The sequence below is a fragment of the Podarcis bocagei genome (genome assembly GCF_964188305.1).
Source record: "Podarcis bocagei genome assembly, chromosome: 11".
Classification (NCBI taxonomy): domain Eukaryota; kingdom Metazoa; phylum Chordata; class Lepidosauria; order Squamata; family Lacertidae; genus Podarcis; species Podarcis bocagei.
Window position 1 is genome coordinate 3,582,725 of NC_138136.1, and position 24,597 is coordinate 3,607,321.

At 43.3% G+C, this 24,597-nt stretch overlaps 1 protein-coding gene across 5 annotated transcripts in view; it reads right to left on the minus strand.

Annotated features, from left to right (window-relative positions):
- Positions 1–5,246: 5,246 nt before the first annotated feature.
- Positions 5,247–24,597, minus strand: part of TRPM6 (transient receptor potential cation channel subfamily M member 6) — an 86,316-nt gene continuing 66,965 nt past the window's right edge. For all 5 annotated transcript variants that reach the window (XM_081213515.1, XM_081213514.1, XM_081213512.1 and 2 more), the window contains 6 exons: positions 24,117–24,403; positions 23,276–23,358; positions 20,319–20,524; positions 16,790–16,841; positions 7,043–7,149; positions 5,247–5,647 (listed from right to left, as the gene is read on the minus strand). In XM_081213515.1, coding sequence (XP_081069641.1) covers positions 5,511–5,647; positions 7,043–7,149; positions 16,790–16,841; positions 20,319–20,524; positions 23,276–23,358; positions 24,117–24,403 — 872 coding nt within the window. In that variant the 3' untranslated portion in view covers positions 5,247–5,510. The remainder of the gene's footprint in view (positions 5,648–7,042; positions 7,150–16,789; positions 16,842–20,318; positions 20,525–23,275; positions 23,359–24,116; positions 24,404–24,597) is intronic.

Consider the following 24,597-nt stretch of genomic DNA (forward strand, 5'->3'; position numbering starts at 1 on the left):
AAGTTTGTTATTGGTATGAGTTTTTGTGTGCATGCACACTTCTTCAGAAGTTTCATTTTGAAAATGAAGATGATGCTCTATTTGGGTATTAATTGTGTTTTATATAATGTAGAAATTCTCATGTTTTGTGTAGTCACTGTTTATTTGGGGTGTTTTAACCTGTGTTGTAAACAGCTCAGAGTTTTGTTTGAATATAAATAGTATACAAATACAAATTTCCCAAATAAACAAGTGAAGCATCCTAATGAGATGGTTGTGCCTGGGTTGTGGTTGTATTGTGGCAAGTCTTCCCACCCACCACCCAAAATTAAAACCCTCTTTTCCCCTCCCATTTTATTCCTTTTTCCATTAAGTTTGAGTTTAAGTGATTTTAGTTATTGTTATCAATTCATTTCAGCCTTAATTTTATTTTTCTTTGCAAATCATTATCAGTCCATTATAAATTATCATCCCAGTTTTTTATTTTACCTGCTTTTATTTTAAATTTATTATTTCTCATTATCACTCCTTCATTTGTCCACTGTTTCCTCCCCACCACACCACTGCAAAATTCCCCCAATCATTCATACTCACTCCCCAGTTCTGCAGAGAAGGTGATGACGACTGGCTGAGTTCATTTAAGTGTATAGATTTCAGCCTAAAGTGCTCTTAAAGATCTTACCTGCTACTCCTGAACCAATCTGAATAGAATTGAGCCCCACTGCTTTTAATTACCTCATTCACGCATAGTGCTGCGCCAAACTATAGCTTAGTGTGAATGAGAGCTAAGCTATGGTTTGTCTTAATGTTATGTATAAATATGGGCTTGTGGTTTGTCTGCTGCAAACAAGAATTGAGAGGTAGGTCAGTAACAAACCTTACATCCTGCTAGGAATAGGAGATGAATCTGACCAACTTGGATTTCAAGTAGACTCACCTGATCAGATCTAAGCAAAAATGTTCCAAAGTGCTCAGAATCTGTAGTCTTGTGGGTGCTTTTATGAGGAGGTCTGAGGGTTCTGAGCTGCATTCATCCCTCCATTTTTTGTTCTTTAAAATTTCTAAAACAGAGCACCCAGCTGCCCACAGCACACAACTTCTAAATGCTGGGGGCAGCCCTACATATTTTTTCTATCCATATCTCTGGAAAGAAAGTACCAGCTACTGGATCCAATGTGGCAGCCTGGGAATACGACAAAGTCCTGTTTAAACCAACCCCCCCCCCTCTCTTCCCTGTCCTTGTCCCCACACATCTCGTATGCAAAGGCAACTGTAGGGAAGCACAACTGGCTCAGTTGCACTGAGTGTGGCACTTCTGGGGCGCTGCAGCATGCGCCACAACTATGAAGTTCAACGGAAGGCAGGGGCTGCCAAATTTCAGCATCACACATGGTGCCACTGAAATTTGAGGCGCCAAGTGTGTATGTATGTGTGTGGTGTCAAGGAAACAGGAGTGGGGACACCCTTCGTAGTGTTCCCAGACTGTCACACTGGAGTTAATAGCTAAACTGTACTTGAGCACCCACTCAAGGCCAGCTCTGCCATGGGGCCAAGTGAGGCAGCTGCCTCAAGCAGCAAATGCGTGTGTGCGTGTGTGAGAGAGGAGCAGGTCCCTCCAGCTATTCCCCATGAGGCTTTTCCTTTCCGTCAGCCTGCCCTCTACCCCCTAAGCTGCCCTGCTGCCCTCAGGTGTGGGAGTCATTTTATGTTGTGCACTGCCCTGAGATCTACGGATGAAGGGTTGTGTACAATTTATTATTATTATTATTATTATTATTATTATTATTATTATTATTATTATTATTATTATTTCATTACCAGTGTCCAGTCAAATGTATGTAGAAGAAGGGACACCATGTTGTCCTTCACTTCACACAGCAAAATTTCTTGGGCTGGCCTTGCAATATATTTGGGGTGTCCAGTCAAAATGATAAGGGTAGCAGCACATTGGAGTAGCTCAGAGACGTTGTGGTTGGAGGGGGGAGGGTTCATCACAAAGGCGAGAAAGACTCAAAGTCCCCTTTTCTCTCCTTGCTGCCAGCTCTATGGAGCAGGCTGACAGAAGCTTGATGGCAACCAGCCCCAAGTGTATCCCATTATATACCTGGGAAATAGGTGGTTTCAGCGTTCCTGCTTAAATCCTTCAAACAAAGGACATTTAAAAATTCGTTCTGTTCAGGCACCCAAGTCCTGATCTGTTTCTTCTAGGTTTTTGTGTATGCAATTTACTTTTTAAAATTTCTATAAGGGTTGTCATATTTCCACACAACCAGTTCTTGGGGAACACTCATTTATTTCTGTATGCTTGTGGGGGGAGAAGAGATGCAAACGCAATTAATGTCAAGTAGGCAAAGTAATGGTTCCCTCTTTTTTTCTTTTCCAGCACAACCATTACACACTGTTCAAATATTGAATAAGAAAATACTTTTGTTCTTTGTTGGAGGCTTTTCTTCCCTGTGAGGGCTCCTTTAAATTAGGGGATTGAAATGAATTCAGGAGAGAACCAGTAAAGCAGAGAAAATATAAAAAGCCCTTAAGGCAATAACGAATGTTTGAAAGGAGAAAAGTGCTGACAGTCACCAACGAAAAGGTTTATTTTTCTATAATACAGGGGGGCTTTAAAAAAATAATTATTGATGACCCTGTTATGTTGGAAGTGTCTTTATTTTGTCCTTTAAAAATATATAAAGAAAAATAAAAACAAACAGAACAGATTTCCTGTTGAAATTAGCATTCATTTTCAGTTGATATAGTGGATATTTCCCCCCTTTAAGACAATAGAGAAATACATGAGAGATGCTTAGGACATTCCCCCTCACAATTTATGAGGCAGGATCATGCACTGGCTTACTAGCCCTCATCTCCAAGTGTTAAATGTAAATATGGTGTGTAGGTGTGTATATTTCCATGTGTTTTAGTCCATCCTCTCATTCTGTTTGGAACACCTATGGAGGATTTATACCTGCCTCCCGCCATTCTGCATACATCAAGAGTATGGAAGAAGAGTAAATGTGGACAGTGCTATTTAGTGCTGCACATACTGCCATTTGTTTACCCATTCAACAAAACGTAATAAAAGCTATTATGTGTATGGTTCTGTTTTAAAAGTATAAATTATACTCCATTGCCGCCTTGGCCAGCTCTACCATTAGGCTGAGTGAGGCAGCCATCTCAGGCAGCGAATGCTGAGGTGGGGAAGGCAAGGTTTTGCAAGGCAGTGTGGTGTGCGACACACAGCCTGTGTCCCCTAAGCGATCCTGCTGTCCTCATGTTGCTAGTACAGTCGTACCGGGGAAGTTGAACAGAATCTGTTCCAGAAGTCTGTTTGACTTCCAAAACGTTCAACTTCCAAAGTGCGGCTTTTGATTGGCTGCAGCCCATTGGAAGCAGCAGAAGTCCCATCGGATGTTCAGCTTCCGGAAAAAAAACACTCACGTCTGGTTTTCAATTGTTCGGGTTGACGTACGTCGTGGGGTGGCTGCTGCAATGGCACCCCACCAGGGATGGCACCCAGGGCGCACCACTTCCCCCGCCCCCCTTCGTCCGCCAGTGCCCACTCCTGCCTCTGGCCTTCCGTTCTGCTCAATTCACTTTATCATAGTTGCAATGCCCTGCAGCGCCCCCTAGACTTGGCACCCACTGAGTTGGAACTGATTGCACTGCCCTAAATCCACCTCTGCCAAAACAACAATCAAAAATTGTTGCCATTTAAAATAAATTTAGCGTTTTCAAGTTTTGTGCTTTTCATTTTTTCTACAATTTTTAAAACTTGATGTTAGCGCAAAAATATATTTTGGGGTGCAAATAGCCTTTCCTGGGGCTCAAGGTAGCACTGGTTGCAACACAGTGAGAATTTTGGCAGAAAACCTTCTCTACTACTATTCTACCCAAGGAAAAATTGCATTGGCTGGCCCAGCAGGGGCAGGCAGAGGTTTGTCTCAGGAGCCAGAAACTGGGGGCCACCAGCCCTGGGCCATCTAAGTTAGCCTACTGCCCACCGGTAATGTATAGGGTGTTGTCTCCTCATCAGTACTGAAGCAAGATTCAGCTGCATATCTGATTGTCTTTGCCTCAGTGTGTGGGTTGTGGGTGATTACACTCTGTTTCAGAGTACTGATACAGTGGTATCTCGGGTTAAGTACTTAATTCGTTCTGGAGGTCCGTTCTTAACCTGAAACTGTTCTTAACCTGAAGCACCACTTTAGCTAATGGGGCCTCCTGCTGCCGCTGCTGCATGATTTCTGTTCTCATCCTGAAGCAAAGTTCTTAACCTGAGGTAATATTTCTGGGTTAGCGGAGTCTGTAACCTGAAGCATATGTAACCTGAAGTGTCTGTAACCCGAGGTACCACTGTACATCTTAAATTGTGAGGTGTGGAAGCATTCTATACAAAGCAGCTGTGATGTGGAAACCTCAGATAATAAATCTCTAATACAGCAACTCTCTTCTATAAGATTTACTTGCCGTATTGCTATCAGGTTTGTGGTCATCCTCATCCTTCCTTTAAAGTGAAGTGCAATTTGTATTGTGAAGAATATAGAGGAATTGGCTTGTATTCTGCAACACAATATTATTGCTTCCACACTTGACAGTGACCAGTGCTTTTTTTCTAGAAAAATAGGTGCTGGTACTGCGAGAGAGAGAGAGAGAGAGAGAGAGAGAGGTGTGGGTACTCCATCCTTTCCAGCTCAGCTTTTCATTTTCAGCTCCCTTCTTCATTCTGTCCCATTCAAGTGAAGCTCCATCCCAAAGAGAAAGTGTGTGTGTCCTTATAATAGGTTGGAGGACGAAAGCACCTGGTAAGGACAGCCTTGCTTGAGAAATATTCAGAGGAAGGAGATCAAACCATTTGCAGAAGAGGTCATCCTCACAGGGGATTCATAGGCATAGAAAGTAGATGAGAAATTCCTGACCATGGGAATTTCTGGTGGGAAATGTAAGATACTAAGATATCTTCCCTCAAAGATAGCCATAGTTTTGTAGCTACTACTTTACAGTACTCAGGCACACGGTAGTGCTCACACAATCTCTCTGTGTGTGCAGTAGAAGTTAGACAGCTGGGGGAACCTGCATGGCTTTTGGGATTTGCAGTGTTTCCACCAGAAATAAAAGTTCTCAGTTGGGGAGGGGAGGGGAGAGAAAATCAAGCAGTTCCTTCCAGGGAAATTTCCATTTTTCAAATCTCTTCCACTCATTTTCTCATCATTCTCCTCCAAACTGTTATTATCAGCAACATTTCTAAAACATAAATAAATTGAATAAATCTCAACAATTCCATTGACTTTAATGGATAATTTTGGCACAATCTATAAACAGAAGTGCCCTGAAGTCAGTATCTAAAGAGGTTCCATTTTCAATAGGATATTTGTTCACACACTGGCATGCATGTAAATGGCTTTCATTTCCTTGGCGTATAAATGTATGGACAATGGGCATATCTGAGCACCTATTGTTTGTCCCTCGAGGCAAATTCAATAATGGGCATCATTCAGGTGCTCAAAAGGCAAGGCCCTGCCTGCCAAGCCCTTACATCACAATCGAGTGCAATATTCCAAAGGCTCATCATCGCTATTGTTAAGAGCCTCATCTCCTGCTGCTGCCATTGCTTCCGTTTCGGCTTCAAAAGCTGGATTGAACCTCCCAGGTGTGTAGTCGTTCCTTTTCAGATCTGGGGAGAAAACAGTGAAAACTCTGATCATAATTCCTTAGCATATACAAAGTGTTAAATCGATCCATTACATGGTAGAGAACAGGAAAGAAACCACGTTTATATTATTGTCTTTCCCAAGTCCCACTACACAAGTCCTGGTTTCAAAGAAGTGAAAGGGAAGTGAATCACTCAGCAAACATAACAACTTTTCTGCTTTTAAACCTTCTGTGCCTTCTGCTGTGTGCCGGGGCTCAAACTGACCCCTCATCAGGAATGGGCTTTATTGTGAACTCCGATGCGCCCAAGAAACAGAATAAGAGGTAGAGGATTCAGAAGGGCAATAGAGACGAGTGGAGAGTTGGGCTGACCAAGTTGTGGGTAGCAAAGTAATGGGGTAATGGCTGATGGACCATCTTAAGAAAAAAATAATTTGTAAAATCCTTTGGAACATAGATTTATAAGACACCCTGTGGTATCTGTTCATGAAGTATTTGACATTTATTTGCATCATTAAAAAATGCCATCCTGTATAAAAATCAACAGATGTTTATGGATTATGCTCAGTGATCACAAAGATAAAAAGTGAGTTGAGTTCTTGGGTTAGTTGCCCCATCTTGAAAAGCAATTACTGCATCTCCATGCCTTCCTCTTTTAGAAAAAAACCCAGTTTCTCCCAAGCAAACCACGATTGGAAGCTGGGAACAAACCTTGACTTTCTGACTGTGGTTTGTTTGGCCAAAACAACTGCCTGCTGGTTCACACATAATGTGAAGTCAGCCTCTAGTTTGTTCCCTCCCTGCAGGACAAAGTGCTAGGAAGGAGCAGAGGGAGTTGGGAGCTTTTGAGCAGCATGCTCAAGCTTGGTGCACACTGCCTTAAGAGACAACTTTAAAATAAACTATGTTTTAATGTGACATGTCAAGCAGGCCATAGTGAGCATATGGAAGTGCAATCACAGCAACCCCCATCGTTCAGCCCGGACACTGAGATCCAGCGCCGAGGGCCTACTGGCGGTTCCCTCATTGCGAGAAGTAAGGTTACAGGGAACCAGACAGAGGGCCTTCTCGGTAGTGGCACCTGCCCTGTGGAACGCCCTCCCAGCAGATGTCAAGGCAATAAACAACTATTTTACTTTTAAAAGACAACTGAAGGCAGCCCTCCTTAGGGAAATTTTAAATGTCTGATGCTGTACTGTTTTTAATATTCAGTTGGAAGCCGCCCAGAGTGGGTTGGTTGATCCAGGATTCACACTGCACCATAACTTGTTGACATTTCTAATCAATGAAGTCATGGCCTGTTTAAATCCAAAGTGGTTGTGCTGTGTTTATTGCAATTTCACCATGCTTTGGCTCCACCACCCACGGCTTCATGGCGCCTGGAGCTAGCAGAATGCAGAGCTTTTCTATTGCTTACCAGGAAGTCTGAGTTTCCTACAACAAGAGTTGCAGCAGTGCTTTGAAATGAAGTTTTTGATTGCTTCTTCTCCAAGGTTTGCTGGTCCAAATACCATCCCTCTAGATCTGGAAGAAACAACAGTACAAATGAATTTTTAGCCCGTGTATTTATCTATTTCCCAAAATACTGCAAAGCAAAGCAGTGGTATGGCAGCAGTTTGTTTAAATTAAAATGCTTCAAAATGAGAGGCTTGACTCCCCAGATGCTGCTAGATTGCAAATTCTGGCATCCCTAGGATTAGCTATGCTGGATGGGGAGATGGGAATTGGAGTCCAGCAACATCTGGGGGGTCACAGGTTCCCCGCCCTGATATAGATATATAGTGGCTGCTTGCCCAGTTACAGGTTGCCGCCCGTCATGGCTGGCTCACATCTCCCAGGCTGGCTGCTTTTATTGGCAGGCTTTCCCACCATTTAACCAGGGCGGAGGAAGGGGGGCAGGTCGCCTCGGGTGTCACCATTGAGGGGGTGACAATATGCTGGGCAGCACTCCCTGCAGGGCCTGCAGCGCACCCAAGCCACATGTCTCTCCTGGGAGTGACACGGTGGCTTGGGCGCCCACTGGCTCCGCACTGCCCCAAACGGTCCACCCGCTGCCTCCCCCCCAGCTGTAGGGCGGCTGAGTAGGAGGAGGCAGACAGACTCCTCGGAGGCACTGCATAGCATCCTGCCCTGGCTGGCCCCACCCCAGCGGGTAGCTGGCCCGGTCCTTGGGCACAGGGCACACGTGCCACCCCAGGCACCCTATCGGCTTGCTCCGCCTCTGCTGGTGGCACTGGGCTCAGTCATCTCCAACCAAGCAGTTCTTTATTCTGTCCTTATTGCAGAATGAGGGGGCTTTTCTTCCAAGGCAACCACAGCAAAGCACACACAACTTTAGTTGGGAAATAAGCACCACCTAACACCAGCCACGTTTGGAACAAGATTGGGATTGCTGGATATTTTCAGTCCCACATTTTATAAGGGAAGGAATGCCCACAAGTATGTTCAGAAAAAGCCTCTGTAGAAGACTGATAAATCTACAAACAAATATTATGAGTCCATAGCACATGAAGATCAGCGAATCTCAAAAGAGTCAAGAGAGTTGATATTTGGGTGACCAGGAAAGCAACCAATGAGCTGGGAAACCTCTGATTCAAAGATCCCCGTCATCATGAATTTACAAAGTGGCCCTAACTTAAGCAAGAAATTATTTCACAGTACGGGATGTCCCCACACGTCTGCCAGACTGTAATATGGAGATAATACTGGCCTGTCCCCATAGAGTTTTTATAAAGCTTTTCATTTATAGAAAAGGTAAACTGGACTAGTCAGATCCACCAGTGCTACTGAATAAAGTTGCTGTAATTCAAAGTGGTGTTCAAACCCAATGGAAACAACTAAATATTTGTTTATTTGTGTATTTGTTTATTTCAAATCTTGCTTGCTCATTCCTTTGGAACTGGCAGCCGGGTGTTTATTTCCACATTTTGCATCCAATTTTTGCATAAGCTTACATCTAACAAAAAAAGTATCTTTTAAAAGTTGCAGAATCACACTGGTATTCGAATGCATCCAAGCAGTTGCCAAATGTTCCAAATGACCAGTACCCTGGAGTTATGATTTGTGTTGTTCCAAGCGTTCAAAGCAAGCTGCATTCTAAACTGCCTCAGAACTCCAAGGAGCAGTTGCTCCAGTGACCAGCTCAGACCAGCTTCGTTCTTCTCAGGTCTTCTCTTAGGTCAGACACTGGAAGAGAAAGACCTGAAAAAAGCCCTTGCCCTGGGAAAAAGACTGGTTGAGGAACTGATTTCACATAGGTGCATATATGCAGCACTCCTCAGTTCCCCACCAACATAGCAGTGTTTTCTCAGATAGGAACAAATTGACTTTTTAAATTTTCCTTTTGCCCTGTCTGAGAGCTACTTGGTAGGCTTTTCACAGTGTGTGTGTGTGTGTGTGTGTGTGTGTGTGTGTGTGAGAGAGAGAGAGAGAGAGAGAGAGAGAGAGAGAGAGAGAGAGAGAGAGAGAGAGAGAGAGAGAATGAGGACTAAAGTCAGAAAGGATTCTTTCCTGAACAGGAGCTGTATTGGTCTGTTGCACCAAACTTTCTTTCAGGGGTAAAATGCATAACTTTGGTGGGATCATGCCTGACATTTTACCAATGGAGAGGGAAGGGAGGGGAGCACAGAAATGCAGAGGAGTGGATAAGACAAGAGCCCAATTATCTGCATGGAGGGGGTCCATAGAACAAAAGGGGTTGTGCGGTTGTGCAATTTCTTCACCCCTGGGAAAATCTGATTCCTGGCACTTACGATTGCAGGTTCAGCAGACTTTTCCATTCCTACGTCTCAAGATGGGAAATGCAGAATTTGCCCTAGAATGATGGCATTGTTTTAGCTGCACATCACTATTTGCTCAAACTTTAGGAGATGTCCACATGATACTGCACCTAAGTATCTAACGGTTATCTTTTGTCTGTGTTTTTCTCCAGCATGCCTTCTATCGCCAGCAGAAGTTCCACCCTAGGTGCATTGTGGCTCCTTCCCAGTCCAGCTGTTGTGCAGGGTGTCCTGCGTGCAACTAGGTGCCTTTGTCCTGGCTGTTATGGGCTGCCTTATGAGCATCTGCTCCACATCTGCCAACCTTGAATGGAGAGTGTGGCCGGTAGAGAACATCATGGGCAGCAACCAACAGGGCATTGTGGGCATTGGGATCTGGGGCGCCTGTTCCGTGCGAAGAATTAAAATGAAGAAAACTAACATTATATGCATACCATTAAATGATGAGGCGTCCCTACCAGCTGAAATCATCACGGCCCAGGACTTGATGCCATTGGCCTCAGTTGCCAATGTGGTGACCGTTCTTTGTATGCCCTTTGCACTATATAACATCTTTGAGCCAGGAAAACACGACTATTTCATTGCTACGTTCTTTTCAATTGGAGCAATGATGGAGTTGGCAGCGGGTACATGTGTACTTATTTCCATTTTCGTGGAATCTTCATTCTATAATAACAAATGAAGGAATTCCGCTTCCTGAGGTTTTGGGAGTGCCTCCCATTCCAACAGAACAACGTACTGGAATTTCAAAATAATTTGGGTTTATTGCTGCAGCTTCACAGCTTTTAAGTGGAACACTGGTTCTGGGTGAAAAATATTTTTGGAAAATGAGTGAAATAAACACTTCCAAGCAAAAATTTGTAAAGAAGAAAGTGTTACAGATACTGAAAACCCAGAGCTCAGGATGAAATGCAGGCAGCACTACTCTTCTGTGACACTTGAGTGTGAAGAAGAAAAACCCACTATTGGCAGAGATATCAAAGTCATATTAAAATGAAAACCATTCCAGGCTCATTAGGAATATGGCTAAGGAATGGTTCCAGTCCTGTGACTGGCTTTTTTTTAAATGGTAGCATGGGACGTTGTGTATATTTATTACCAAATTTGTTGGTTTTATCTTTTCTTATGCATACCCGTATTTTTCACCCTATAGGGCGCACTAGCCCATAGGGTGCACCTAGTTTTTTTTTTTGGGGGGGGGGAATAAAGAAAAAAATATATTTCCCCCCCTAGGCGCGGGGCTGGGGCGGGGGAAGCCCGAGCTTCCCCCGACCCCAGCCCCCAGAACAGGCTTGCGAAGAGCTGCCCGAAGCCCGGGGTGTGCTCCGCTGCGCTCCCCGGGTTTCAGGCTGCAGGCTGCTGTCCACAAGCCTTGGGAGCCCAGTGGAAACTCCCGCCAGGCTCCCAAGGTTTGCGGATAGCTTCCTGAAGCCTGGAGAGCGAGATGGGTCGGTGCGCACCGACCCCTCTCACTCTCCAGGCTTCAGCGAAAGCCTGCATTCGCCCCATAGGACGCACACACATTTCCCCTTCATTTTTGGAGGGGGGAAAGTGCGTCCTATAGGGTGAAAAATACGGTATTCTGTTTGGTTTTTTATTTTTATCTGAGTGCTTCTATATCCCACCCTGGGATGCTTACAACATAGGGTTAACTATAAATGGGGATGAAAAGTATATAACTGTTATATTTAGATATTTATTTTATGCTATATCTCTTTTAGCAATAAAAAGAATGTTATCTCATCTCACACTTATACTGGAGTGCTTATTTTGCTGCAGACTCTACTGTCTATGGCGCTTTTCGAATTTTTTGCATTTCAGAAACACTGCAAATTGCAAAAGGTTCTGGGGCATGCTTCGTGTGTGTGTGTGTGTGTGTGTGTGTGTGTTTGTGTGTGTTTGTGTGTGTTTGTGTGTGTGTGTGTGTGTGTTTGCAGTCCGTTTTACAGAGAATACTGGCCAAGCCTTTGAGTGCCTGTGTGCTGCTCCCAGCCCTGGCCAGCAAGAACAATGATGCGGGACACCCGGTTTCGGTGGTCCAGAGAGACCTAGGCCACTTCCAGCTGTAGGCAGAATAAAAAAATTAAAATGAAGGAACACAAAACAAAATAGTGCCACACACCAAAGAAGTGAGATGCAATTAAATATGACGAAATATCTGCGAACAAAAGAGAGAACCAATGTCTTTTACCAAATCATACCTCTCATTTGCTTAAGTTTTGCTTAAGTTTGCAGCTCATTTGCTTAAGTTTGCAGCTCTAGGCTGAGAGTGGGTGTCACATTTTGGTCTGCTGCAGGTAGAAACAAGTTGAGAGAAGAATCAAATACCCCAAAAATTAAGAAAGGACTAAATCTGAGGCCCACTTTGAGGTTTTGCCCCAGGCCAAATGCCCCCCTGCACCCCTCCCCCAAACTGGCCCTGCTTACAGGTTTACTTCAAAAACTCCTGCTGCTTCTGAACACCAAACAAGACAGTGGAATGGGCCGCAAGGTACAAATTCTGTGCTATTTTTCTAGAAAAAGAGGTGCTGGAGCTCACCCTGAACACCTCCCTTGTTCTCTTACAATGGCAACAGTGCCAACCTGAGAGGTGCCGGAACTGAGATCCAGCGAGTTCCAGCTGAAAAAAAGCCCTGTACAAACTATAATTTTGAACGGATCCACGATATTCTTAAGAGTCCTGTAAACATTTCAGTTTTTTAGGCATCCAGAAGGTTGGGTTCCATTTTTTGCCAAATTGCACCAGGTCTTATTTTATTGCTGCCGTAAATACAATTCTGCTCCTTACAGCTTTCCCACAGTGATTTACAGCTAGAAATGACTTTGACAGAAGACCACAGGTATTTAGGAACAACATGGCAAAATTATTATCTATACAGATGGTCTCTCTGTGTCTATAATCCATACTGTAAAATAATAATAAATTAAAGGTAAAGGTAAAGGTACCCCTGCCTGTTACGGGCCAGTCTTGACAGACTCTGGGGTTTGTGCGCCCATCTCACATCTATAGGCCGGGGGCCAGCGCTGTCCGGAGACACTTCCGGGTTACGTGGCCAGCGTGACAAAGCTGCATCTGGCAAGCCAGCGCAGCACACGGAACGCCGTTTACCTTCCCGCTGGTAAGCGGTACCTATTTATCTACTTGCACCCAGGGGTGCTTTCGAACTGCTAGGTTGGCAGGCGCTGGGACCGAGCAGCGGGAGCGCACCCCGCCGCGGGGATTCGAACCGCCGACCTTTCGATCGGCAAGCCCTAGGCGCTGAGGCTTTAGCCCACAGCGCCACCCGCGTCCCACAATAATAAATTACACATTTGTAAAAGTCAACAGTTTCATAACGAAACCTTGGACGTAGTAATCTTTGACCTGCGTATCCAGCCTCGGCCACTGCTTTCCTGATAACTCCTGGTGTCATTGTTCTCCATCTCAATCAACTTGCTCACTTCATCCTTTGGTTTCTCAAAATTTGTTCTGTAGTAAGTTATAATGATTACCTGTCAGGGTCACCTGGTCCCTATGCAGGGTCAGAGGAAGTGGGGCGGTGGGGGCAGGTCACCCCGGGTGTCACCACTGAGGGGGGTGACAAAATGCTGGGCAGCACTCACCGCAGGGCCTGCAGCGTGCCCAAGCCATGTGTCTCTCCTGGGAGTGATGTGGCGGCTTGGGAGCCCGCAGGCTCTGCGCTGCCCAAACGGTCCGTCTGCCGCCTCCCCCCAGCTGTAGGGCGGCTGAGTGGGAGGAAGCAGGCAGACTCCTGGGAGGCCCTGCGGAACGTCCTGCCCTTGCTGGCCCCTTGCTCTGCTGCTGCATCTAACCATTTGAATCCTGGACCAATCCAGCCAAGGTGAGTGGGTCTGCAATGTACCTTCTTTCTGTTTCATAGATGCCAACTCTACAGGGATGAGGCATCTTCAGCCCCCCAGTGTCTGTTGGGATGGGGCTAAGCAATGGAGGGAACAAAGGAGGCTGAGCCCTTCCTTGCCTGCCCTCTCCCCCTCCCTCCTACTTTAGCCTGCTGTCCTCTGCCTCCTTGGGAGATGCCGCGTGACCTGGCTGGAGGTTGTTTTGCCCCGCAGGGTGGGGAAATGCCACACGGCCTGGCACAGCCTGGCTGAAGGCTGCCCTGGGCCACAGAGCACCAAGATACACCAAACCAGCACTTAGGAGGTCTGTGACGGTTGTGCAACATCACATATGCACAACAGCCCGCCCCCCCCCCATGCTGAGTGAAACTCAGGGTCTCTGCTCTGCTTCATTGAGAAACAGCAGTTCTCCGACAAAATTTAGAAAATTCAGTAGTGTGACAATCTAGCAGTTACTCAGGGCTATGATTTTTATGAAAACCACCCTCAGATTATGCATATTACATGGAAAATGTACGTTACATGCACACATTAGTTTGTGATTACATATTTCTTGTTGTTTCCTCAATAAAAATAGGAACTAACTTAACTAATAAGACCTAAGGCTGATCTTGAGAATAAGGTAAAGGAAAGGTAAAGGACCCCTAGGATGGTTAAGTTCAGTCAAAGGTGACTATGGGGTTATGGTGCTCATCTCGCTTTCAGGCCAAGGGAGCCGGTGTTTGTCCACAGACAGCCTTCCAGGTCATGTGGCCAGCAGGACTAAACTGCTTCTGGCACAATGGAACACTGTAATGAGTGCCAGAGCATATGGAAACACCATTTACCTTCCCATGGCAGCAGTACCTATTTATCTACTTGCACTGGTAAGCTTTCAAACTGCTAGGTTGGCAGGAGCTGGGACAGAGCAACAGGAGCTCACCCCCTCTCATGGATTGGAACCATCAACTTTCTGACTGGCAAGCCCAAGAGGCTTAGTGCACAAGGCCACCCATGTCCCTTGATTTTGAGAATATGCCACACACTGCCTGGTACTGCTAGCATTATTTACTCTGAAATGTATTTTGTTTTCTTCTGTTGCAGCATATGACTCAATTTATTCACATAAATCAACAGGACCTGCTATCAGCCAGTATGTATTTGTGTGGTCTGGACCATGTAGTCTGGAAAGGAGATGAAGAAAATGTCTCCTACACAAAACAACAATGAAACCCCTCTCTAGTAGAACCATCTGTTGTGAGAGATATGGGCCTGAACTTGTAGTACAAAACATCAGCACATGTTGCGCTGTACAGTTACCCTTCTTACTCTCAAGTCTAAGAAAGCATAACCACTAAATTCATTCTATACTTATTTAGAAAAGGGAAGACTACAGATGAATTGCACTGTATTTAAAAATGCTCTCCCAGGATAAACAAAGTGTCTCATCTGTTTGATTTAGCTACACACGAACTGGACAGACATTTCTTAGGTAAGTAAAGTGCTGGCGACTGAAGATTTCAGATAGTTGCCAGAATACAGTAATAGCGATTCTGTGCAACATCCAGAATTACAATAACCACAATAAAAAACACAGAGCAATACATTGCATTTATTTGCATCCCCACTTAATATATTTCTTCAATTTGGCACCTGGGATCAATGCTCATTAAATAGCAGTATTACTTACCCACCATTATTCTTGAGAACGTAATTAACCCTCTAGATCTCATATAAGAGGATGTACAAAAAAATGCTGCCCATAGTCAGTGCATTTCATTTCTATATGTTAAAACAGCAAAGGGGAAAAGCAAATTCTCCCTTGCCTTCTCCGCATATAAGCACTTTCTCCAGAGTCAGAGAATTTTGCAAACAAGCAAAACAGGACAAAGAGGTACAAGGTATTTAAGGTTCAAATCTTTTATAAAATATCTTTTGCTAATATAGAGATATGCAAGCTTTTGAATTCTCTGACCAAAGATTTGGGCACAACCTAGAGAGTCCTTTTGCAACTAGAACTTTTTCCCGGATAAAATATAGTGGGACAAGTCCCAGACTGATTGTAAACTTTCAGAGACACCATGCATTAAAGAAACTAGCATCACCGACTGAATTTTTACAAGCAGAGGGGATTGACATGATTACTTCTCTCCATGGATTTACTTAAGTGTAATTACCCAAATGCTTTTCTTAACTGATGCTTTGGGCTATCACTTCAACCCTTATATGGAAAATTACTACCAGGAAAGCATTCTTACAGAGAAAAGGGTGGGTGGAGCAGAGAGTATAGGTGGAATGGTAGAATACCTAAGAACATGGAGCAAAGCCACTATTGTTTTGAATCAGGGATAGTATCATACAGAGACGGCCTTGAGAATGTGCAGAGAGCTCTTCCTTTGCAGCTGAATAACCCATGGCATCCTGCACACATAATGGCAGAAGACATGACTTCCAAGGATATTTAAACATGAATATATTTTCTTTGCAAAACTAAACACTGGTTGCTTCTATGTCCTTATGTCAGGCTAGTCAGTCACACAAGTAGATCTCCAAAACACCAATGGCATTGCATCCTTCACTGGCACCGGGGGCGGGGGTGCATACACACATGCCCCAGGCAAGACCAGGGGCTGGGCACAGAGGGTAAAGAAAACCCACTGTGCCTGCCCAAGCCTCTCTGCCGCTACTGGGTGGGGTGGGACACTGAGGGTTCACAGGGCTGTGCCGTGCCCCCTGCCCACCCACAGAGGGGGAAGCCCAGCCAGCCAATGCAGCCCTTGGCCAGCAAGTCTAGCTGATGTTTCTTAGTCAGCCTGAGGCAAGATTGTCCCATTTTTGTCAGTCTAGAAACAATTTGGAGCAATAACCTGGAGTTGCTCAACAAATAATTCCTTTAAACTAGTGTCATGGAAGCTCAGATTAGACACCGCTTCATTCTTGGAACTATTCTCAGTTTCACCATTCTAAGAGTTTGGGGTCCTGTTTTGGCAAGCCTGACCCATGAATGTGAAGACATTCAATACCTAGTTTCAAAACAAAAGGTGTCCATGACTCCTGGAGCTTATAGCTCCACATCCAACTTTTCAAATCTTTCTTGCACTGTCATTCAGTTCAGGAAGATATATGTGAAAGCATTCCAAGGTAAGCAAGGCCTAAGTGATCCTCCAAGACACTGTACATTAAAATTAGCACTTTCAACTGTATTTGCAGTAGAACTGGAAAACCAGGTCTGATAATTCAATATAAATACTACATGCACCCAGCCTGTAGCCCATGTTTTCCAGGAGATAAGGATCTGCATCTGGCATTATATGAAGTCTGTCCGGTGGCCTTTAAGCTTAGTTGCATCACAGGGCATCACAGTATTCTATTAGGTCCATTAGAAATATACAAGCATTTAACTGCAATGATAGCAAAAACACAAATAGTGCCCCTGTCAGCAGTGTGACAAATATGCATATGCACATCACAGCTAATATGGAATATTAATTGAATCACATGAAAGATGTCACATTTGGTATGATAAAGTGACGCCAGATACTCACTGCTTGTCTTCAGGTTTAATAACGGATGGGTCTGTAAGATTCTCTCCAACCCCTGTAGAAGTCAAATTTATCAAGTATATTAGAAGGAAACTGCATTTTAAAAAATCATTTTTGAGACTGTAGCCTATGCAATCATTTTACAGCTATCTAATCTTCCACTTTATAGGGCAGAAACTGAAAAAACAACATTACAACGAATGTTGTATGCTCATTTCATTTTTGAAGCTAATTTTTATTCTTTTTTCAATTTTAATGCACCACTACCACAACAACAACATCAGTCTAAAGTGTTTTGTAGATCCAAATGGACACCTGAAATATATGTGAGCAAGAACTATATATCAATGTCAGGAAAAATCGAGTTGAAGAGATGCCCTTTGGTGTGCATTGAGACTTCTGTGATACTGAAAGAAATAGACCAGTCTCTATAGAGACTGAGGTGGAATCTACATACATATAAAAACTGTTTTGAAAATGCTTTTTTTAAAAGCGTTTTTAAAACTACATTGAATTTTCTGTCTAGTGTCTAGTTCTGCCACCCGTCTAGTGTCACACTGCACACTGCACTTAAAACACACTTTAAAACATTTTATTTGCAGCTGTCTAGCTGAGTGCAGAGCTGCACATGCGCTCTTGGATCTCCATGCGCAGACCTCAGCTATTGGATCGGGGGGGGGTCTTGTGTGCTCAAACTTAGCCTACTGATTAATTCAGCTTTGCCATCCTGGATAAAAATAATTACATTTTGTGTATATTAAGTGCTGTACCTGGTTCATTACAAACCCATCTGTGCATATGAATATTTTGCAGCTGTGTTGTTATCAGATGTAGATAGATAGATAGATAGATAGATATAGATAGATATGGATATTAATATCAATATATACACATATCTATAGAATCTCCAGTACAAGACTAGGCTTATCTAAGAAGCCAGTGCAAACATTTTTCACTGGGCCTACTTCACAATTTGCCTAAATTCCAACCTTCCTAGATTGTGATGGCATAAATTAAAATTGGGTGTAGGTAAAATTGAGGAGAGGTGCAGAAATTAAATTCCCACTTAATGGCTGACATTTGTGTCCAGCAGTGCTTCTCTTGCTGAGATTCAGATTTTCCAAGAATTCAGTGGCACAGCTCATAGCCACATGGAGCTCTGTGCATTGTACTGTGGTTCCCATTTTGTGGAACTTCCTTCTAGTTGAGATCAGAGAGGTCCCATCACTGTTGAATGTCTGGTGCTTACTGAATACTACTTCTTCCTCCTCCTCCTCCTCCAGCAGGCTTTTTAATTGAATTCTGATATTATAGTTAAGTGGGTTCCCATGAGGCAAGACACAGTGATAACAGCAAGAACCTTTCTTGAACTACATAACTGGGAAACAGGGGCAAAGCAATTCCTTATATACATTCCTGAAAGCCTAGGCCACTCCCACTCCCAACATGATTGGCTGTCTAAACTTCCAAGCTGCGAATCACGACTCAGAGTTCAAGGGCCAATGGCAGAGACCCAAATCTTGAAATGTTCTGTGATTGGACATCATGTAGTGAATCAGAACACAGGAGCTCAGAATCCATAGTCCAGACTCAAGCTCAGGCAAAAACACAGACCACTGAATACATAACAATAGTTTTAACTCATTTTTACTATTATTGTGTTGGGTCCCCTGTACACTTCTTAGAGATTACTAGGAACAGTGGCAGATCTTGGGGTCCCAAATTTCAGCAGTGTCCTGTGCAATGCCAAAATTTGGCACCCCTCCACCTCTCGCACTCTGCTGTAAATCATAGTTGTGTCATCCCCAGCAGTGCCCCCCAGGCTCCGCGCCCAGTGCAGCCGAACTGGTTGTGCTCCCCTAAATCTGTCTCTGCTGGGGTTAAGCAGTCTGCAATTCTTTGAAATAAATATATTAATCTTAAATTTATTACCCACCTTCACCAGCCAGTCGCAGAGCAGGTTACAATATGTAATACTACAGAGCCATGCAGAAAACCACATCATTCTGCACCCCATCCCCACTGACCAAGGCAGCAGTGATTTTCACTCTCTGAATAGCACATTAATTGCTTATTATGCTTTTAGGAGCATGCAACTATTATTGTGCTATGGACAAAGGGATGCTTGGAGCACCATGGCCTGAATATGAATTTTAAGAATATCACAATATTGAAATCCAAACCTTTCCTGAAAGCTGAACTGAATATGTCAGAGTTTGTTGTTATCTTTTATTGATATGCACAAACTTCCCCACAAGTCTTCCATGGCTCTGTGCAAAGACCTTCACATGCACTTAAGCTTTCAAAAGAAGCCACCCACACAGCAGTTTTAAATCACTTGACTCTTAAATTTTGAATGTGAAGATAACAATAAATGAGGTTAGGGGACTGGAAGGTTTATTTTGTTTGAAAAATGTGTCTCGGTGTAATTCAGGCCTTTTGCACACTGTAAATAAATTAAACCTTTATCTTCCAGTACACATTTCCTTTGACACAATAACAGACAATTATATTGCTACTGCTTTATAGGTGGTTGTTCATCTTTTCAAAACTGTCTACTATTTCCCTTAAAACACCCTAGTCCCTATCCAGCGCTTGTATGTGTGTAAGATCTGATTTACATGTGAAGCTGCTGTTTGAACAGGAGCATCCCTATTCACTTCTGTGCCTGGAATGGACCCTTCTGTTTTATGTAGGGCCCATTTTGTGCCCATTTGCTACCCCCCCCCCCCAATGCTTCTTGTCCCAATGCTTCTTCCATGTGAGGGTTGTACCCAGTGTCACTCATAGAATAGACCTATGTAGGTCCATCAACTTCAACAGGTTTACTCTGAGCAGAACTTAGTTCACTTCAGGCCTGGCTTTTTTGTGTGAGAAGGACAGAAGAGAGCGTGGTCTTCATAGGTGTGAGTGTGCTTACTCCTTCTGTAGATGCAACTCATTTGTCTTTTTGGAAGTGTTGTTTTCCCAGAAGGGCAGTGGTGCATTGGGCAGGTGAACTTAGCACAGCTCAGCCCACATTTACTGAAACATTTGTGTTGTATAACCCTGCTAATTTTTGACAAAAACCAATTGCAGAAGTCAGCAGAGCACAACTGCACATTTCCCTAAAAGAAAGATAGCACTGAGAGGTTATTACATATCTCTTTAATGCTGCCCTGCCCCTACCATCCCGTCATCCATCTCCCTGTGGCTACTGGAAATCTTGTTCTGCCCTACAGCAGACAGAGGAAGAGGATGGCAACCAAATCAGTTTTCAAGCAGTGTAGGAGGCGCAAGAGTTCCATTATTATGTGAGAGAGTTCTTTAAAAAGACCAAGCCATCTAAATGATGAGGTGGCAATCCAAGGGGAGTCAGTAAGGAAACTGAGTTGGGCCCCAAACTACTTGTCATAATTTCAATGAAAAGAAACTGTCATAAAAGCGTGAAGAGCTTACAGCTGTCTCTAGTCCTTGTTTTCATTTATGTTGTACGTAAGGGTTGAATGGCCTCCCTCAGTTTTACAGCAGAGTATTTTTGGTTCTCACTTACCTTGCAAATCTAACACAAGGAGCTCTCCTCGAGTATACTCATAAGTCCAGTGAGAAAAAGCCAGCATCATTTCTTCCAGCAAATTGCTAGGCGTGATCTCGTCCCCATTGTTGTTATTGTACTTGCGGAATTCTCCAGTCATGTACTTTTCTATTGTAAGCCACTGGTTGGCTGAATGGCAATATATTAAGAAGACTTCCAGGAACCTGAAAGAAGGATATTGTCAGTCAGGAAGTTTTCTGAGTGGTGAACCATGAGCCACACCACTATTGCCAAATATGAGGGGGTGGGCAGATTTAGCAGAGCAGGGGCAGCAAATGTTTTTTTGCTGCATTTGATGAAAACAAAAAATAATTTACATATCTGGCAAATGCCAAAGTGCAGTCACTACCTGTAACTTTGCCTCAGAACAGAGGTCACACCATCTTGTTTTCTGAAGCTTTGGATGGGTTTCCCATTGACTTAAAGTGGGAAATCAACTAACACCTATATACCTTTTTGCGGCTTTTTGGCAGAATTGGGTTTAATCCTAGAAGCCCCCCCCCCAAGACTCTGAAGTGGTGGCAAAGTCTCAGAGCTTTCCTGCTTTGCCATGAACTTCTAGGCGGTCCTAATATCTCTGAGGTGGAGATTCTTGCCACAGAATCATGCCTCACCCAAGGCAAATGCACAGCCCTACTATTTAACAAAAAACAATAAATTTATATAAATAACATTTTCTTTCAAGTCAAAAGGGAACACATTTGTCTTTAAACTCCTGTGCACAACTAACTTCCTTTTAATTCCACTGAGTCATGAAAACACTCCTGTCTGTGGCAAGATGCTTTACATCGAGCTTATAAAAAGCTGTAACAAAAAGGCAATCACAGCATGATCAAAAGTATCTATTTCTGTACTGGAGCCATTCAGTGAGACAGAAAATAGCAACTTTACTGGTCTAGTTGCAGATCTCCAAACAAGTGTGGTCAAAGTCCTTAAAAATCAGATACTGTAGGCTCATCCCTTCTAATAAAAACCAGGTTAAAAACTCTTCTGAAATGGAACACTGGTTTTCACTTTGATAAAGCGTTCAGATTTTTTTATGAGGAAAAGGCCAATATTACTCTTGATACTCTATAAAATTGCTTGTAAAACAAATTGTAAAATTTTATTCTAGGTATTCAGAACCAAGTTATGAGATCTCTCATCAAATAAGTATGGCTAGATGGAGAAATCTGACATTGAGCTGCACAGGTGGGTGTTTAAATATATTACCTCTACATGGTACAGAAAATTAAAACATAAACTCAAATGGGTTTTCTTTTTCTGCTATAGCTTTGAAACTGAGCTGAGAACTATGAACGGCTGAGGAGCTGAGATGAGTCTGGTCTTAGCCAGGCCACTGCCTGAATCTAGAGGTGCCGCTTTCTTTCAGAAGCCTTCCCTAGTTCTTCACCAGCTGTCAGCCACCTCCACATAATGAAGGGCTGTTTGGGGCTAGCTGTCCAAAGTTTACTTCTCTTCAGACTGTGCCCTGATCCATCAGTGACCTGGTCTGGCCTGGCCTCTATATTTTATGTCATGGCAGAACGAGTTCTGAGCTCTGATACTCTGATGGATGGATGAATGCTTGCTAGTGAGGGGGGGTGTGCTTCCATTTACACTGAAGCCATCCCACATTTAACCACAAGCTATTAGCAAGGTGCTGTCTTCTAAGAACAAATTACATGATTGCGCAGAGCATAAAGCTAGTATCCTACCCTGGTACTTCAGTGTTGAAGCTGACAATTGTATTGATTCTTCTGAAATAAGCCAGTGACATGGCACCCCAAAGGTTCTGGTGGTCACCCTCTACAACACATTTTACAAAGACCTTTTCATGAACAAATTATCATCTAAAGGTCATTGATTGAGAGTTGTCTGACCACCAGCCAAGTTAAAAGTACAGATACAACTGGGGTATGTCAATGATCCCAAAAGCTGGAATAGTACATTTCATGCAAAATGATAGGGTGAAAAAAATGTTTTGCAGGATCACAAGGAAGCTTCTAATTGGACTTTTAAAATATAAAATTCAAGTTTGTAAATAGATTTTGTGGGGTACTCACAAAACTTCCTGATTTGGAGTGCCAGTAGTCATTATGTCCTGGCACACAAGGAACTTTTTTTGTGTGTGCCAAAAAAACCCACCACTGATTATGAGAAAAACTGGGGTATTTTTTCCCTTTCTATGCTCCTTTCTCACACAAAATAGACAGAATGGGTTCTGGTCTATCCGTAGAGTTGCTGAGTTCTAATAACTTTAAACAGAGTTTTGCAGGGTTCCTTTCACCCCAATGAGCTTAGGTCAATGCCTCTATTTCTTTGTGTTCCTCATTCAATCCAAAAGGAGTAGAATTGACCACACAATTTAAGAGGAAAAGCACTGATGGATTACTCGGTTAAGGAGTGAAGCATCTGAAACAAACATACACCTCATCACACTTGAGGACAACCTGGAACATGGAATTGTAGAAAATTATCCCCCCAAAATTGTGGAATTTTCCGTGCTGTTGGAGTGCATTTGACCCTACCTCTGTCAGTGGAGGGTTAAAGAAGCACATCTCAGCGGCAAATACTGCTTTGTTTATTACCCAACCCATCAGAAAATTGTGAAAATATCTGTTATGGCAACATAAACAACTTTGACAAAAGTCCATATTCTATTTTAATGCTGCTGCTGCTATTTTGTTAGCCACCTTAAGTGCTATTTTATGGTGGAATAGTGTGGCAAAACTGTATGTTACCTTGATAAATAATTCATAAAATAAATATTGGTTTGTTTGTCTAATACTTGTCTTAGTTTTGAACCAGGATTTTGCCTGCCTGGTAATACTGACTTTCGTCACTGACTGATTATCTGCTTCAGCAAGGCATCTCATACAGAACCTAGACAGGTTTCACCTCTTCCATGTTAAGCCTGAAAACAGCTTCCCTACCTGGGGGTGTAGGGAATGGTATGTGGCTTCACGTGATTGAAGGTGTATATCAACTTCTGAGCAGCTCTTTGCTGCTGTATTTCCTAGGAATAACAACAATCCATAGTATTTAGTGTTTTTCAACAACAACAAAAATAGTACAAAAGTCACTACAGCTACATTATTGCAACAGTTCTTACAACAGCTCTTGAAATAAGACAGCCAGTATTATCATCATCCCCATTATTTCCGATTTATGCTTTGGGGCAAGATCCTGCAGCTTGCAGGCCACCCAGTAAGTCTTTTTATGGCTGAAGAAAGAGCTGCACTGGGGGCTTCCAGCTGAGAGATCCTACTCCTGACCACTATCTGTGGCTTAGATGGAGAAAACAAACATCAGTTATAAACAGTTTTAAGACATAAGATACAGTCTTAGCTGTTAAATGCTAAGAATGCCTGACCATGGTTTGTTTTCTAGCATAAATCAAAGATGCAAAGCACCCTATTGTCTGACCTCCTCGGTTCCTACAGCAGATATTAAAACATCCTTGGGGTGCCTTCTATGCAGTGCAGGCAGCTTGCAAATTTGGTTTCATTGACTTTTATAGTTACATTGTCATTTTTGGTTTGTCCTGGCCTAATGTGTCCAATATATTCTATGTGCAATGTTTGGATATAATTTCAACACATTTTCTGGTACAACAGAAGGGGACAGAAATGGCGACATTTCCCATTTATGCCACCAGGGTCCTCCCAGGTAGTCAGGCATTCAACTTCAGGAAAGACTTCTGTTAAATAATTCTTCACAGAGGTTCAACGATCACATGGAGTCAGTATAGATTTCTAGCCAAGTCTTACGCACTCTGAGGCAGAGATTGAGCACGGTGCCATCATGGAAGATCTTTTGCCATGACTGAACTACTTCGGGAAGGAAAGATTTCACAATGAAGACTTGACCCAACTTCAGCACTTCATTCTCAGACCAGGTGCAAATGACCTTCATGGCTCTCCTTAGGCCTCCACCCATTTCCTCCCGAGACAACACTTGAATCATGGCCGCCATCCCATGCTGTGACCAGGTGGACATGCTTTTATCAAGATTCAGTGGAGAACTCTCTTCCAGTCTATAGACGGTCACTTCTTCTCCAGCTAAGACAAAATAAATTGGAAATATTACCTGGAAAGGACACAGTCACATTGACTTATACAAGTAGAACACCATACTCTATGTTGAATTTGTTTTCTTAAAACTATTTATATGCAAAGCAGTTGTTTCTTGGTACCACAATGAAGAGGTAAGATGTAATATATATTGATGCCGTATGATTTCATCCAGTAATGGT